Below are 15,801 nucleotides of genomic sequence, written 5' to 3' on the forward strand. Positions count from 1 at the left end.
GCGTAAATGCAAAAGTTGCATACTATTTGTTAAAGTGCTTAATTACTATGATTTAATAAATTAAAAGTCCTTATGATGATCTTAGACTATTGGTAGTGTTAATGGACATTAATCGACATGGTTTATGTGTTTTTAAAGTTTTTTAACTAAGGTTAATTTAGTAAAAATGTTAATAAACATATATTAAATAAAACAAAAGCTAAATTTTTTCATATTATCATCTTTTCAACCGAAAAAAAAGGAAGAAGAAAGCCATTTTAGGGCTTGAGATATTCGGCCAACTCCTAGCTTAATTAAGGTACGGTTTTAGCTTAGTTTTTGATGATTTCTATGTTTTTGTAATCATTGCAGCTCAATCTAGCTAGCCCGTACCTTAAATTCTGAAATTATTAAAGATTTTGAGAGTTTCCATTATTGAATCTATGAGTTCTTGGATGTTTTATGATAGATTATGAAAGCTTGATGATAGTTTTACATGCTTTATTAAGTGATTTTTTTATGAAAATGCATAATAGGGATTAAATTGTGAAATATGCAAATTGAGTGGTTGAAATATGAAATAAATGAAAGTTTTGGGCTGCTAGGGACCTATATGTAATTCATCCAAGCTTGGGTTTTGTTGAATTGTGTGAATTTTGTATATTTGTAAAATAGGGACTAAATTGATTAAATGTGAAAGTTTAAGGGATAATGTGTAAAAATGCCTGATTGAGTAATTTTGGACTAAATTGAATGAGTAGATGAATAAATAAGTTAATTTTAAATTCATATAGATCAAGAAAAAAAGAATTCAGATTTAGATCGGGGGAAAAGCAAGGTTGTCAAATAGTCGATCCGATCCGTAAATTCTGAACACAAGGTAAGTTCGTATGTAACGAGCTTTATTATAATTGTATTTAAATGCTTTGATTATGCATAATTGTAATTACTAGACTACGGACTTGTTCAAATATGATTCGATAGTAATTCGAAATGATTCAACTATGATTTGGTATTGGAAATTCCCGATTGAACCTTAGGAATAGTCTAGGATATTAATGACATGTCATTAGGGTATTAAGTTGGCTTTGGGCCATGATATCGGCGCTTCAGGTGCAAGTTATGCCTTGATTTGGCTTCAGGCCATGGTATAGACACTTCGGAGGTAAATTGCCTTGATTTGGCTTCGGGCAATGTTATAGGTACTTATTGATTAAGATCCTTGAATATCTGACTTCTATTTCAAATGGTTCAACGGGAAAATGAAATATGTAGATCAGAATGAGATTGGTACGAGTTGGTATAGGTATATGAGTAAAGTTTATAAACATTGAATCCATGAAATGGATAAATTCTGGGAAAGCTAGTGAATGAATGATCAAATGACTTGAGATTTAATGTATTTGTGTTATCTTGTATTTATATTGTTTGAATTGGGAATGAATAGTGAAGTTTCTCATTACATTAATACTAACTTACTAAGCTATGAAGCTTACTTTGTGTTTTTTTCCTATGTTTATAGAGAATTAAGGCTAGCTCGGATTCGAGAGTTGTCAGGAATATCATCGCACTATTAGACATCTATTTGGTACATTTGAGTTTTGTAATTATTTTATATGGCATGTATAGGCTAGTTGTGGTATTTTGGTTATGGTTATAGCCATGAGAGTTGGCTTGTAAATGATGTGAATATTGATTTGTGTTTAGCTAATAGAAATGGCTTGTAAATGTATATGTTTTGGTTGTATATATAGCCATGAGTAATGGTTTATTTTGGCATGTTTGGTATGAATATGATTATGGTATTGTAGTTGCAAATGGTTAATTGAATTGTGGAGTATAATGCCAGAGAAAGGCTTTGATGAAGTATGATTTTTAAAAGTTGATTTCATAAGTATTGAATTTGGTTAAAATGGATAACGTATGATTGTGTATTGGTTGATGACTTTTGGCTGCATATTTATGTCTTGAAATGGTACCAATTGAGATTATATAGGTAGGTGCAATAAGGGTGGCAAATTGGCCTTGCAAATGGCCTATTTTTGTCCACATGGGCTGAGACACGAGCTTGTCTCTCAGCTGTGTGCGACACACGGTCAGGTTACACGGCCGTGTGTCCCCTTGTGTTGATATTAAATGAAGTCAGTATGCTTCACACGGTCACACACACGGGCATGTGACTAGCCGTGTAGTACAAGTTAGTATACCCCCTAATTGGCACACGGCCTAGCACACGGCGTTTGACTTGGCCATGTTGCATAAGTTAGTATACCCTACAGTCTTGGCACGACCTAGAACATAGCATGGCACATGGGCGTGTGTGGCCACTTTGAAAGGTACACAGGCGTGTGTTCGGCCGTGTGACCCAAGTCAGTATGTATGCCCTGTTTTCACAAGACCTAAGATATGGGCGTGTTTAGGGCCGTGTGAGGCACACGACCTGGTCACACGGGCGTGTAACCCTTGTATGTTTTGAAAAAATTTCTAAGTTTGTATGTTATCGGTTTAGTCCCGAACCACTTCTAAAGCATGTTTAAGGTCTCGTAGGCCCTAATAATGGACAATCTGATTGTAATGAATGGTATGGGAATATGTATGTATAAATATATGAGTTATGTTGTTATGTGATGTATATTGATTGGTAATACCTCGTAACCCTATTTCGGGTACGGATACGGGTTAAAGGTGTTACATAAGCCTAGATACTTCTCTGGATTATTTGAATAACAAACCCCCCAAACTATTTGAAATCGATTCCCGAGACTCTTTGAGGGTATTTGAACTGTAAAAAATTGTTGATTTTTCAAAATTGACACACTAACCTGAGCACATTTCATATTCCTTCAAGATGTTCTTTAAAATGTTGGCACCTTGTTCGGAGGTCTTTCCAAACATAACACAATTATCCGCAAAGATAAGGTGTAATATCTGAGGACCCCTCCTACTAGCCTTTGCCCCTTTAATCATCCCATCGTTTAAAGCATGTCTCATAAGAGTAGAAAGTCCATCACTACAAATTAGAAATAGAAAAAGACTTAGTGGGTCTCCTAGTGGGTCTCCCTATTTGAGACCCCGTAAAGGTCGAAAGGACTCACCCACTCTCCCATTAAAACATAGAGAATACAAAACTGTCGTAACACACCTCATAATAGTGCCCACCCATCATTCATCAAAACCCATTTTTCTCCATCATCACCCTTATAAAACCCCATTCTACCTGGTCATAGGTCTTGCTCATGTCCAATTTAAGTGCCATAAAGCCCTTCCTCCCTAATTGTTTCTAACAGAATGTATGTAGTATCTTATATGCTAACAACATGTTATTAGTAATTAGCTTTCCTGGCACAAACGCACTTTGGGCCTGATCTATACAAACCTCAAGTACCTTCTAAAAACGGTTAGTTATTGCCTTTGCTAAGACATTGTAAATCATATTGTATAGACTGATTGGTTTGAAATTCACCATGTTCTTAAGGTACGATACCTTAGAGATGAGCATTATAGTAGTTTCATTCATACGCTTTAGTTATTTCCCTTCGTTTGAGACACCCAAACAAAATGACGTAATATCATATTTGACTATGTGGCTGCATCTTTGAAAAACTAAAGCTGGAAAACCATCAACCCCTGACGCCTTTTTTGAACCCATACCTTTCAGCGCCCCAAAAATCTCCTCTTTCGTGTAGCTAATAACCAGCATCATGTTCAAATCATTTGTAATGCATAGATAAACACCATATAAGATGTGTTCCAAGTCTTCTATCCCATTGGTTGCAAAAAAAATTCTAAAAAAGCCCTATGCCACAGCCTCCATTTCCTTTACCTCCAATACTTTCCTTCCAACATCGTCTTCTAAAACCTTAACTATATTTATACGTCTGCTATAAAAGGAAAATTTAAGAAAGAAGCTTGTATTTTTATCACCCAACCTCAACCAATTTGCACGTGCTCTTTACTCCCAAAAGATTTCATCTTTACCAATTTCCAGGTTCAACTAAACTTTTGTGTCAATAAACTCCGCCAAATTTTCATCATCCCAATCCTTCTCCATTAGCTGTTCCAACTTTCTAGTCAAATAACTTTTCAATCCAACCATTCCAAGCTTAATCATGTTCGCCCAAACTTCCAAACCTTCTCTCAAACTTCTTATCTTTGTAAACAAATCATTTAAAGCCAAATCCCAGATTCTTCTTACCTTTCATTCAAATGAGTCCTCCATTGTCCACCATGTTTCAAAACAAAATTGTTTGTCTCTATCTAGTACTACCCTGTCTGTATGTATAATAGAGGACAATAATTAGAAAAAAAATACGGTAAGTGTTTAATTACCACATCAGGGAGCATACTCATCCATTCATCAGTAGCTACCCCTCTATCTAGTATCTCCTTAATGTTAGTTTCTGGCAGATTTCCCATTCCCATGTGGACCAAGGTCTAGAAAACCCCACATCTAGTAAGTGACGCGTATCTAGGGCACCCCTAAATAGCTCAATTCTTCTATCTTTTCTTGGAATGACCCCTACCTTCTCAGAGGAATACATTATCTCATTGAAATCTCCACAAACTAGCCAATGATGTTCCTAATTTTAACACAAATTTTTTAGAACTTTCCACAAATCTCTTATATTACTTGCAAATGGAGTTCCATAAAATCCAATAAACCTCCACTCCCTATCCTAATCAGCCCCCTTAACATGATTTTTGGAGAAACTCCGTAAACTAATTTCGACCATTTCCTTCCATGCCAAACTTAGACCCCCTCGTGTACCCTCAGCCATAACATCAATTCCATTCACGAAGCCGCATCTCGTCCTAACCTTTCTCCATTCATTTTTTTATCTAATTTTATCTCCATAAAGAAGACCATTTGGGGATTATACATCTTCAGCATATGCCAAAGCCTTTTGATAGTCCATGAACTCCCCAATCCACGAAAATTCCAACTCATAAGTTTTATTGCGACCAGTCGGCTTGCCCCTCAGCTGCCATTGATAATATATGATATCGAGTCAATGAAGGTTCATTTCTCCCTATCATAGAACTGGCCACAATCAATTCGTCCTGGTTTCCCTATTCTCTCATTTGTCTCTTCTTACCGTTACCTCCTTTGAATCCATCCTTCGAATCATGCTTCATATATATTTGATCCCTTTTTTTTTATTTTCCCTGAAATATGTGTCTCCTTCTAAGTTCAATCCTAAGACCGAATCAAATTGAGTCATAACATCACCTTGAGTCTTCCCTATACCTCACCTCTTAACTAACTGCTACTCATTGTCATAGCTCTCATTGACTGGGCTCAAATCGACAAATCCCATCCCATTTCTACTACTTCCAACCTATTCGCCATTCGGATTTGACAAAATGAATCACTATGTCCCAAACGACCATAAAAGAAGCAAAATAGAGTTAGGTTTTCATACTTGAAACTAACAAATGAGCATTTACCTTGGGCAAACATAAGATTCTTCTTTCTTCTGAGAGGACACCTAACATCCATTTTTACCCAGATCCACATATAATTGTTCAAACACCTCTCTAAATTTTTAGTATTATACTCTAGGAATTCCCCCCACAAAATCCCCGAATTGTTTTGCTATATGCTTAGAGAAAAAAACTCGGTGGTAATTCATGGACTTGTACCCAAAACCTTACATAAACTAAGGGGTACTTTTAGAGGATTTTCTCCATCCACCAATCGATAAGTCACCAAAAGATGATTATTGAACGTCTAAGGATCACCATTTTGCACCCGATCTAGATCCATTTGATGAAAGAAGTGAAATAAAAAAAACGTTTTTCTCCCAGATTTGTAATTTGGACCCCTCTCACTGGGAGCCAGAGATTAGCCATAGTGCTTCTCATTACAGGGAAGTGAATCACACTCACAGTTAGAAAGCACCCCACCAAGCAAAAATCATATATCTCCTTTACAGGCTCAACCTCACTTTGGATCTGTAAGATCTCCTCCTCATCATCCAAAGAAAGATTCGCCAAATCATTTTCCATACAGTCCAAAATCAATCAAAAGAGACTAAAAGCTCCCCAATCACTACTGTCGCAGAAACAGATCAAAAAAGAAGATGAAGAAATAATAAAAATAAAAACCCTAAAAACGAAACGTGCTAGAGAAGTAGACCGAGACATGCTAGAGTAGTAGACTTTTTTTTTGTAACCTTTAGCTATGACATATTTTCTTAGGTAGTTAATTAATATAATATTAAAATTAAGTAAAAATGGTTATTTTATAAAAAAATTAACTTAAACTTTTTTCTTTTTATGTATATGCATTTTTTTCATTTAATAGAATTTCTAACTTAATTTATTAACTTTAATATTTTTAAGTCAAATTATCGTTAACTATTAAAATAAAATATTTGAAAGGATTTTTGTCATTAAATTTATTCTCAAATCATCAAAATTAATATTGAGTGTAAAATTTAGTTTAAAAAATAAAAGTTGATGGTAAAATTTAATAGAATTCAAAGTTTAGTAGTAAAATTTAATCACATAAAGATTGAATGATAAATTTACTCGTAATTTTAAAATATAATAGCAAATATAAGTATAATGTCAAATTTCAATATTCACCTATTATATTATAACAAATTTACACTTTTAACCCTAGAAAAAAATTACAAAAGCCATACTTAAATTGGAAGAAACATAAAATAATTAGTTAATAATGAAAAGAGTGATCCTTGTACTACTCCCTATGGCCGATGGTGAAGACAGGGCATTGGACAACCTTGGTTAAATGGAAATTTTTTTTATCTAACCTCTTTTAAAATATAAATCATTCAAATTAAGTCTTTTTAACCCTTGAATATATGAAACTTTTATATTTTTAGCCTCTCCAAAAAAATAATGTAATTTAAATATTTTAACACAAAATTTTTAAACTTGACCCCTCCAAAATTTTATAATTTTATCTTGGCCCCAAATAAAATTTCTGGCTTCAAGCTTACCTATGGACGACGGCACCAAGGAGTTGTACTATGGAAACAAGTCCCATGTGGGCTATTTGGGTCAATCTTGTATCAAGTTTAATTATATAATTATCTAACTCAAATACTAAGTTTTTTCTATTCATAAATAACTATTTTAATATTAATTAATCCAGTTAAATAATTCACACAATTTTTTTTATAATTTTAATAAAATTATGATGACTTTATTACATATTCTATGTGCAAATAAATTTAATTGTAGAATTAAAATATAACTGCAATGACTAATTGTATTGGACCCAAATAAATTTAATTGTAAAATTAAAATAATTGCAATGACTAATTGTATTGGACCCCTAATTGAGTGAGACTAGAAACGCATTAATGTGATCAAATAAGTTGATATTAATATGAGATATTAGACTCATTTGTTTATCTTTGTCTATTCGTGATTCAAGAAATAAAAGATTGGATTATATAAGTGTAGCAGTTTCATGACTTGTGTTTAATCCGAATATCACGAACAAAGGGTTGTACTACACCATAATACTATCACAGAGCAATTTTATTAAATGGTTATTTGGTAAATTTCGATGAATGAATAATTTTAGGATTAAAAAAATTTACTCATTTTGTAAAAGGTATCATGTTTTTTAATTAAATTCCTAAAATCCCTCTATGTTATTTTAGCTATTAAAAAACTTTTTGAATAAAAATACAAGTGATACCCCTTTTTTTTCTTCACTTGAATTTCAAAGTCTAACAGTAAGAATTTAAAAATACTTTATGAAAGGTTTAGAGAAAAATTCTAATTATGCTTGTTGGGTGAATATGGTAGAGATAAGAGGGAACCCATTCGAGCTGTGGTTTGATTTTTGCATAAAAAGCTTCTTGCCCCACCTCGAATTTTCTTTACTCAAGTAGGTTAATGTATAATTTCAACCTTCTTTTTAACTCGATTTTGTTCATTGAACATGGATTTGTGGTGAGGGTTTGTTGAATATTTTTTTTTTCGTAGTGCCGATAGTGCTTCGATGATCTAATAATGGTATCGGATTCACTTATGCAATGTTGATTTGAGTTATTCTCGATAGATTATCGTTTTTGCATGAAATGCAATTTTGTGATATGTTTTGCCTAATCTTTATAACATGTTGATTTGCATGATTTTATGTCAAATTAAGTGTTAATCAATTTTCTAATAATAAATTTTAAAAGAAAAATTAAAATAAAAGAAATTATATTTTGATAAAAATAAAATAATTTTTTTTAAGTGTAAGATTTCTCTAACAAGCAAAATGAAAAAAAAATTACAGGATGATTAATATTATGTTTAGTTTTTATTTCAACACAAACCTTAAAAATTGTTTATTGTAAATATTTTGATTTGTTTTTTTTTTATAAGCTGCTTAATTGAGTTGGTATTTTCAACTCATGATGTTAAACTTGTCACAATCTTCATATATAATTAGTTTTTTGACATATCTACATTGTAGGTAGAAAAAAAATTTTATGTAAAGGAAAAAAATTTATGTTAAAAATATATTTATAAAAATTTTATATTAAATAAGTGAGGCTTTGATTGAAATAGTTAGATTTTTTTTATATTGTATGAAATAATTAAGTTAAAAATTTAAAATTTATGCATCAAATCCAATAATAGTACAACATTATTTTATTAAAACACGAAAAACCCTCTTATTGAAATTTTTAATTTTGTAAAATTAATAATATTTTAATAATTTTTCAATTAAGTTAAATTAAATTGACTTGTCACACTAATTGAATCAAGAAATTAATATAATTTATAGATAAAATATAAATAATATAAATAAATAAATGTAAACTAAAAACTTGATCCATTTTGAATAAAAGTATTTGCCAACAATCCAAAGGCAAGCTGTAACATAGAAAGCAAAAGAGATGCATGTCATGTGTCTAAGTCGCCGTCAGGCGACCCTTCCTATACCAACGCGCTCACGCGCCCTTTTTTGCCCTTTTCTCTTAATACACAAACGAGATGAGTTCCAAACGTTGGAATCGAAACGTCAAAAAGCACAAGATGAGAAGCCCCTAGTAACAATTTCGTTTTGTTACGACGGCTGCTCTCATTCCACGCACCACCTCTTTCCTTTTTAAAAGAAAGATCTGAAAAAGAAGATCCGATGGTGGATATTAGCTGAGGTTTCGAAGCGACTGAGTTGTCTTAGTTTTGGTAATTTTAATGAAAGAGGAACATCAGCTTATGCTAAGAAGAAGATGGGTGGAGTCACGTCGTCTATCGCCTCGAAATTCGCTTTTTTCCCGCCAAATCCCCCCTCCTACACAGTAGTAGAGGACGACGCATGTGGCGGTCGGCTGTATATACCTGAGGTGCCGAGGAGGGATGACGTCGACGTCTTGAAGCTACGCACCCGCCGTGGTAACGACATTGTGTCTGTCCATATAAAGCACCCCAAGGCTTCCGCTACTCTCTTGTACTCTCATGGAAATGCCGCTGATTTGGGACAAATGTTTGAGCTTTTCGTCGAGTTGTGTAATCGCCTTCGAGTTAATATTATGGGGTAATTTCTTTCTTTTTTCTTTTATACGCATATAGACATTCTGATTACTTAATAGAATTTTTTTCCCATGTGAAACATGATTTTTTTTTGTTAGTCTTAGGTTTTAACTATTTTGCTTAAACTGAAGTTGATTTAGCTTAGTGAAAATGGTTGGTTGTGGCTTTTTATTTGTTTGATTTTGTGTGATTTTCTTGGGATTTTGAGGTCTTATGAGTGTTGGGATAATTTTGGTGATTTTTTGTTTCCTTCTTTTTAGTGTAAAGCACTTTTAACTGTTTTATTTACTATATTACTTGTAAAACTGAACTTTCTAGGTTCACCTGTCTGATTACGAGGTGCTAAATGTTAGGGAAAGGAGAGATTTTAGGCTGGCAGTAAGTGAGAGTTGGATCCGATTCTCATTCATTACTTTTCAATACATGGTTAGTCACATTCACAAATTTGACTTCACAATTACTGAGTGGATCAAATACATCTGAATGGTAATGAAGAGTGCATTGAAAGTAGTGGACTGGAACCCAACCTGTTGAGAATTATGCTGATTTTGATATTTGTTACATTGTAAGACTAGTGGTAGTGGTTTTGCACTTTGGCTTTAATAAGACTTGGAAAGAATTATTGGCGAAGGCATTGTTGTTTAAGCTACCTAGGTGTTCAGAGTTTTGTTTTTATTTATCATTTCTTTACAATAGCTGCTGCATTGTGATGGCAATGTTTTAATGTTATCTACGCATGAATGCTGTAGACAGCTAATTCAAAATGCTGTTGGACTTTGTGCTTTTAACTGATCAAGCGCACCTACTTAAGGCAATGTGGTAGAAGATGGTTTCTGGCTAGGTCATATTTGTAGTGGTTGCTTCTTGTTGAGGTGCTAGATATGATAATTATACTTTTTCTTGCAAACAATGCTTTGAAGCTTTTAATGCCTAAGGGCATTAACATGCTATGTTACTTAGATACAAGTTTGAGTGTCAAATATGGATATGTGTATGCCATGGGTATGCTTGATTTTTTTAAGTTTTCTCATGTATTCGGAGGATCTTTGGAGGGCCATAGCCGTATACCCGTGTAGGATGCAGGTGACAAATGTAAGTAATTTAAGAAGAACAAAGAGTTGGAGCAACATAGTTGTCAGAAAGCAGTGAATAATGTGTTAAAGTATGATTAGAATGTTAGAAGGTGATATCTTAATCATGTAATTGTGTAGTTTTCTTATTGGATGTTTTATTTCCGTAGAGTATAGGCTACATCATGTTAATAGCATTCCGTTCCTCCATAGGAACTATGCCTAACTGGAGATATTTCTCAAATTTGGATTTTTAGTTTTTGTCTTACACTTTTTAAATCGTTAGGGAAGCTTTATATTTACTGTATCCTATTACTGAATTTTTAGTTTTTGTCTTGGTACTTTTGGAAGGATGAAGTCTTGAGTTTCAGTTTTCAGAAAAAGGTTTATCTTGCCTTATTTTTCATTTAATTCTACGTTTGTAAATTATCCTGCTTTTGTTGTTCCTTTCTTGTGCCATTACCACTTCCAGACCCATAATGCCGTGTTTATTATCATTAGATAGTATCTCATAATTGTTGCTTATCTCTGTTTACTTGGAAACAATATTGGGTAACTTGGACTGCAGTATGAGTACATAACAAACAGAGGATGAACGTGAGCAGGTTTATATGGAGCATTATGTGGGGATATGCATGTACAGGATCGAAAGATATGCTACAAAATTTAGTGATGACACATAACAAGATAAAGTGAAATGAAGTAGAAGGAAATATTCTCCTTTTAAGTCCAAATGATAGGATCCGATTAATCATGTCCGCACCATGCTATGCATGTAGTTGATTGGTCAGAGTAGTTGTTCAACTACTATTTGGGCAGACTTTACGGTGATAGCTAGCTGTAAAATTATTATGTTTCCATTAACAAAAAAAGTACAAAGAAAAAATTGTTGTAAATAGTAAATTTAATTATTTATATAATAACTAACTTTATATTTCATATATAAAATTTTATAAATAATATATTTGTATAATATATTGTATTATATTTATATTAATTGTATATTATCTAAATATTATTATGGTCCATTTATTAATTGTTAGGAAAAAAAATAAAAATTGAATAGTGAAGAGTTTAATGTAGAATATATAAAATTTTATAATTTTTCAAATGTTCTAATAATGATTAGAATTTTTTATTAGCACTATATTTGAATTATCAAAATAATTAGTATATGTTAATTAGTTATTAGTTTGAATAATGTTGCTTTGCATTAATTATATGAAGTAAAATTATACTATATATTGTATATTGGATATGTTAGAAATGCTTTAGTTATGAATTGAAATTTATTATTATAACATTTGAATTGTTAAATAATTTAATGTATTTTAATTATATTTAACAATTCGAATAAGGAATATTATTTTACACTAATTATATTAATTAAAAATTACAATATTTTTAAAAACTAATTAAAAATTAAATGCATAAAAAACACATGCAACTCATGTGACATTAGAAACTAGTACTAGTAAATATCAAGCTTGGCGGCCTCTTGGAAATGACCATCTCTGGTCTGCGTCTACTTTGCCATTACTGGATTTGCTTGATGTAAAACTGTTAAGGTCTATGAGACTCAGGTGTGTGTCGGATACAAGTACAAGTCAAACACAGTATGTATCAATTTTTTCAAGTTTTCCCATGTATTTGGAGGATTCTTGGAGGGACATATCTACGCATTCATGCTGGATGCTAGTGTTAGACATGAGTATTTCAAGAAAAACGAAGAGTCAAAGCAACATAGGTTGAGGTTGCATTCTATATGCAGGCAGTCTGGTTTGAATTTGATTAATTGATACAAAATGTTTTTCTGTTGATAAGTGTACTACTTTAGTACCCTAATGAAGGTGCTTGCATGCATAAGTATATAAAAACTTCAATAAATGATAGGAAAGGGAAGAAAAAGACAGCTTGTTGCTTCCTTGCAGACAGGACTTCTCTAAGAGAATTAGAAAAGTTTGCCTCAGAATTAGGCACTGACCTATTACCTACTGAACCCCAAAATAATGTGAGTCCGTGGAGACTTTTGTGGGAGAATGTGAACTTCATAGTCTTCAATCCTTGTATATATAGCTCTTCTGAAAGTTTTTCGAGTTATTCAAGATTGAGCTTCCATTCATACAAATGAAGAAACATTTATCGGATTCTCAATCTGCCAAAGACTAATGAACTGCATTCTGTCATTCTTAAGCATTTAAAGCTTTTTGTTAAAGTCTTGTCCAAAATAATAATAACAATAATTTTAGAATTCCTTGTCCCTTAAAGTTCTTCTTGACAATACTTGAGTGATTCATCCTATGAGTGTATATATAATTAAAATTCCTGAAAGTAGAATATTTATCATCCATTCTCTTGCGAGGTCTGCTTTTTAGTCTAGTCTTTTCTTCTATTTGTTTATTTTTCTAAACTGATCACACTTTTTTTCTTTTCTAGGTATGATTACTGTGGCTATGGACAATCAACTGGAAAGGTACCTGGTTTCTCTTTTCTTAGTTGCTAATGTTGGGAGCAAAAATTGCCCTGATTCACGTTAAATAGTTGCACGTTATCTTGGGCCAATCCAACTCATTCTTTCACTTTTTCTTCTAATGAAGTAGATTAATACAGTGTTCATTTAATTTGCAAGATTTGAGCTCTTAAAAATCTCAGAGTAAACCTATAAGGCAGCTTGTTTTATTTTGTATAATATCGGTTGTATTGGTCAATGTTGGTCCATATGTTTTCAACATTTTAATCTTTACAATCATTTCGATAATTTATGCACTAATTTCTTTAAATTTGTGGGGTTTCTCATTTATTTCCCGTGTTCAGCGTGTTACAGAATCCATAAATATTCAATGCAGACATGTTACTTTGATTTCTTGTCTTTAATATATGAATATTTTGCTCTTAGATGGAGATCTGTATTCTAATTTTCACTTTCTTTTTTTGAAACAGCCAACTGAGTGTAATACATATGCAGACATAGATGCAGCATATACATGCCTTAAGGAACGGTATGGAGTTAAAGATGAAGATTTGATATTATATGGTCAGTCAGTTGGTAGTGGACCTACTGTTGATCTTGCTTCTCGTTTGCCAAACTTGAGAGGTGTGGTTCTACATAGCCCAATTTTGTCTGGCATGAGAGTATTGTACCCTGTCAAAAGGACCTACTGGTTTGACATTTATAAGGTAAGTCTGTCCTATTCATCCTATTTCTAGTTTCTTGTTTTATCTTGTATGTGTACCTTCATTACCAGGTTTTCCCCCCATCCTTTCAGAATATTGACAAAATTGGAGCAGTAAACTGCCAAGTCTTGGTAATTCATGTAAGTATTGTTCTTAGTTTTGGCATTTATCCTCCCCATCTTGTTTCATCATCATTGTCGTCATCTCTCTCTCTCTTGATTTGCAATGTTAACATTAATATTATATCATATGTTTGTTGTGGTCAGTAGGTGATTTGCCATTATTATGCACCCATGTGATGTGCTGTGATGTGAAGTTCCAAAATGTGAACAAATACCATCATAAAAAGTTTACCCAGATAATCAATGAAAGAAAATCTTTAAAGATTGATTTGAAGAGACTCAAATTTGACAAAAATATCACAGGTCACAGATTGTCGAAAAGATACTTGTTCTAAATGAATAGTTAAACCTTCTTATGCATTTTAGCTCAATCAGTCTAGATTTGATTTATTGTTTTGTCTGTGATGACTAGATTATTGAGGTTCTCATGTGAAATTAAATAAAGATGACAGTATTATCCACTAGTAATACATTTCTGTTTTTAGGTACCAATGAATTAATCAATATTTAGTACTTTGCATTGTGCCATATGTTGGGTAGGTTTCGAGAATTTAAGATTTTATTGAGAGTAGGTATATATATTTTTCTTTTTGAACATAGAGAGAGAAATACATATGACAATTTTTGGGTCTTTGAACAAAGAGTAGTTTGTCTTTGTTCTTGTTTTTATCTCCATGGTCAGGTTTGGGGTAAGCGGTGTGGCACTTTGAAATTGTGCATATTTAAACCACAATTAACACAACAATTCTATATATATATTGTATTAACTTTTAAGATTTGACACATTTGGTAATTTTTGCTGTGTATCTACATGGCTGACTCGGGAAATAAACATGGAACGCAACATGCATACAGAGGTTGCCAAGTCCATTGAATTGTTAACTCTGACAAGTGAAGACATTTGTTCACTTGCTCATGCTACCTAAATATATTGATATTTAGGAGTAACTGTTATACACGTCTATTTTGAATTTTTATTTTAAAAGTGGTGATGAAGCTCAATTTTTTGTCTTGGCAGGGGACAGCGGATGAAGTTGTTCATCATTCTCATGGAAAACAGCTTTGGGAGCTTTGCAAGAATAAGTACGATCCGTTGTGGGTTAATGGAGGAGGACATTGCAATCTTGAGATCTACCCAGAATTCATTAGACATCTGAAGAAGTTTGTACTATCCTTAAACAAATCAAAAGCAGCTGCTGCTAATGGTTCTGAAAAAGTAGTGGTCAACTCTGACAAATGGAGCAACAAACCATCGGAGGGTGGAACTTCGGATACATTCGAATTGGGTGCTGACCTTCCAGAAGTTTCAAGAAACAGTTTAGATAGCCGACTTGAGAAGTCAAAGAAGTCAAACAAGCCTGAGAAGTCTCGAATGAGCACGGACCGTGTTGACAGATTTAGGAGAAAAAAGGGCTTAGTTTGGTGAGGAGTTCAAAAGCAAAGGACAAGTGAAATAAAAAAGGATATGCATATCTATTCCTTATATTCTCGAATCCAATTGAGGAGGTAATTTACATGCTTTCCACTTCTGCATTTGTAATGTTGCATAAGTTATCGGATTTTGGTCGTAAATGTCATAATTTTTGTGCATGTATCAAGGAAACGAGATTGGATTAAGTGAAAAATCTTAGATTATTAAATTCTTGTGTAAAAGACAGCAGTCTCAGCCTCAATGCTAAATGAAAAAGTATTTACGCAGTTTCTGCCATTGATATTGAAAACTCAGAAGTTTTTCAATGCATATTGCTTAGCGGGAGCATTTCTAGCATTTGGTGCCAAGTTGAAAAGTAAACAAATATAAGTAGTTTTTTTATGATTGCTTCCTGAAATTTTGGTTTGGGTATATGATTGCTTCCTGAAATTTTGGTTTGGGTATCTATTAGTATTTTGCATATCCAATTTTTTGTGCTTCTGCCCTTCTTGATAACCATGAAAGTTTAAAACCC

General features: G+C 32.8%; 1 protein-coding gene across 1 annotated transcript; it reads left to right on the forward strand.

Moving 5' to 3' along the window:
* Positions 1 to 8,831: 8,831 nt before the first annotated feature.
* Positions 8,832 to 15,563, forward strand: LOC107955281 (alpha/beta hydrolase domain-containing protein 17B). The gene is made up of 5 exons (XM_016891020.2): positions 8,832 to 9,493; positions 12,996 to 13,032; positions 13,500 to 13,736; positions 13,826 to 13,873; positions 14,874 to 15,563. The coding sequence occupies exons 1-5, from the start codon at positions 9,189 to 9,191 to the stop codon at positions 15,279 to 15,281; spliced, it is 1,035 nt and encodes a 344-aa protein (XP_016746509.1). The 5' UTR covers positions 8,832 to 9,188; the 3' UTR covers positions 15,282 to 15,563.
* The last annotated feature ends 238 nt before the right edge of the window (positions 15,564 to 15,801 follow it).

Source organism: Gossypium hirsutum, chromosome A07 (assembly GCF_007990345.1).
Source record: "Gossypium hirsutum isolate 1008001.06 chromosome A07, Gossypium_hirsutum_v2.1, whole genome shotgun sequence".
NCBI lineage: Eukaryota > Viridiplantae > Streptophyta > Magnoliopsida > Malvales > Malvaceae > Gossypium > Gossypium hirsutum.